The 2,077-nt window shown below is 38.2% G+C and overlaps 1 protein-coding gene across 1 annotated transcript; it reads left to right on the top strand.

The window, feature by feature from the left end:
- The first annotated feature begins 402 nt into the window (after positions 1-402).
- On the top strand, positions 403-1,668 carry LOC114341432 (uncharacterized). The gene has a single exon (XM_028292229.2). It carries the CDS (start codon positions 403-405, stop codon positions 1,666-1,668), a length of 1,266 nt encoding a protein of 421 aa, XP_028148030.2.
- Positions 1,669-2,077: the final 409 nt, after the last annotated feature.

Genomic DNA, 2,077 nt, shown 5'->3' with positions numbered 1-2,077 from the left:
GTAACAGACCTGCTCACACGCTCTACGAATTTGTCATACAATCAAATCCTGGGTACGCAATTGACGAAACCCCTCACAATTTGTTGTATTTACCTGTTGTGCCACAGCGTGAAATTACCAATATCACTGTGTTGGCTGTCGATCAAGAAGGACGACCTGTGAACTTTAGAGGAGAAGAGAGCACATTGGTGCTGAAACTTAGATCAAAAAGCAGATGGGATTAGTAATAGAACAATCTACCCACAGAACGCCATTAGTTGTGCAACCATCTCAGCAGCAATATCTTAAACAATCTACCCAGAGAACGCCATTAGTTGTGCAACCATCTAAGCAGCAACATCTTACGCCTGCAAACAAATTGTTTTTACAAACGTTTGGTTTTAAACTGAAAAAATGACTACAATGTATGGAAAACGAACACGTTCAAACAACAACATCATAATGCCTCCAATATTTGATATTTATCGTAAGCCAATATTTGATGAATCGATTCGAAAGGCTGAATACCGAACTTATGCACCATTCATCAAATCATTCTACTGCAATGATATTGTTGAATTTAGCATTAATCAAGTTTACTCGTTTTTTGCAATGAGCGAAACCTTGTTATGCATTAAAGGATCACTCGAAATAACTGGAAATGGTGACGTCACACTAGCAAATAATGTGGGTGCCTTCCTTTTCGATTCGTGTATGTACAGTGAAAGCGCAAGGGAGATGGAAACAGTGCGGGATCCTGGCATCGTAAGTGCTGTACGTGCCATGACATGTTATACGCAAGAAGATTCTAATTATATGGTTATGGCTGGATGGAATTACCCTAAGGATCCAATTCTAAACGCTGCAGATCATTCATTCAGCATACAGATGCCTCTTAAGCATGTTTTCAACATTTTTAATGATTATCCATTGATTACGTGTGGTCGTCAAACAATAAGACTAGTTCGAGCTCGAAATGACAACGATTGCGTAGTTATTAAAGAAAAACAAAACGCTGACAAAACTACAACTGTTACAACCGCTAAGATTAACATTACCAATATTGAGCTTAGAGTGAAGCACATATTCCCCAATGATGATATTAAATTGGAACTCATGAAATCCACTCAACAAGATCAACCTATAGTTATTCCGTTTAGAAAGTGGGAATTGCATGAATTACCTGCTATTACGAGAGGTGCCAGGCGTGAAGTTTGGGCTGTTAAAACTAGTACATCAGTTGAAAGACCTCGTTATGTCATTGTTTTCTTTCAAACCAACAAACGCGACAAGACTACAGCTGATCCTACTTTATTTGACAATGTCAACATCCAAAGTATTAGATTATCGTTAAATGGAGAATACTGGCCGAACGAGAGAATGCAATTGGATTTTAGCAAAACCGATTACAATGAAGCCTATTTTAACTATACAGAATTTTATCCTAGCTACATACATTCCCAACAAAAACGACCTCTACTCGATTTCTCAGCTTTTAAGACTCATGCATTGTTCGTTATCGATTGTTCGAAACAAGAAGAAAGCATGAAAGCATCCACCGTTGACGTAAAACTCGATATTGAAGCGAATAACGGTTTTCCCGACAATACCAAGGCCTATTGTATTATTATTCACGACTGTGTAATGGAGTACTTCCCTCTCACCGAAATTGTAAAAAGTCTAAATTAGATGCATGAGGTGTCAGTAGTACACGAGCAATCATCATGAGAATAGCATTCGTAGATATTCAGGGATTCGTTGTGGATGGGTGGTTTGTTCCTAAAGAACTTTCCATTGAAATAGGTTATAAACGAAGTCATTACATCTTTTTGCCTCCGAAACCATTCAATGCGCTAATTAATGTGGATAAGAAGACTGCATCATACGTGGAGAAGAATCTGCTAGGCATCCGGTACTCTGATGGAGAAGTTGAACTATCTGAAATAAATAAGATACTACAAACCGAGTTGTTATATACAGCTGACTGTATCTACGTTCGAGGGAAACAAAAAGCAGAATATTTGGATAAGAAACGCCACGTTTTTGGAATTTTTCCTCATATTATTGATGTTTGCAAGTTTGATGGTACGCCTCGTGC

The sequence above is a fragment of the Diabrotica virgifera genome, chromosome 9 (assembly GCF_917563875.1).
Source record: "Diabrotica virgifera virgifera chromosome 9, PGI_DIABVI_V3a".
Classification (NCBI taxonomy): domain Eukaryota; kingdom Metazoa; phylum Arthropoda; class Insecta; order Coleoptera; family Chrysomelidae; genus Diabrotica; species Diabrotica virgifera.
This window is presented reverse-complemented; position numbering and strand designations above follow the sequence as displayed.

What these genes read in the sequence shown, in the direction of transcription:
- LOC114341432 (XM_028292229.2), top strand. Translation starts at nt 403, where the DNA reads ATGTATGGAAAACGAACACGTTCAAACAACAACATCATAATGCCTCCA.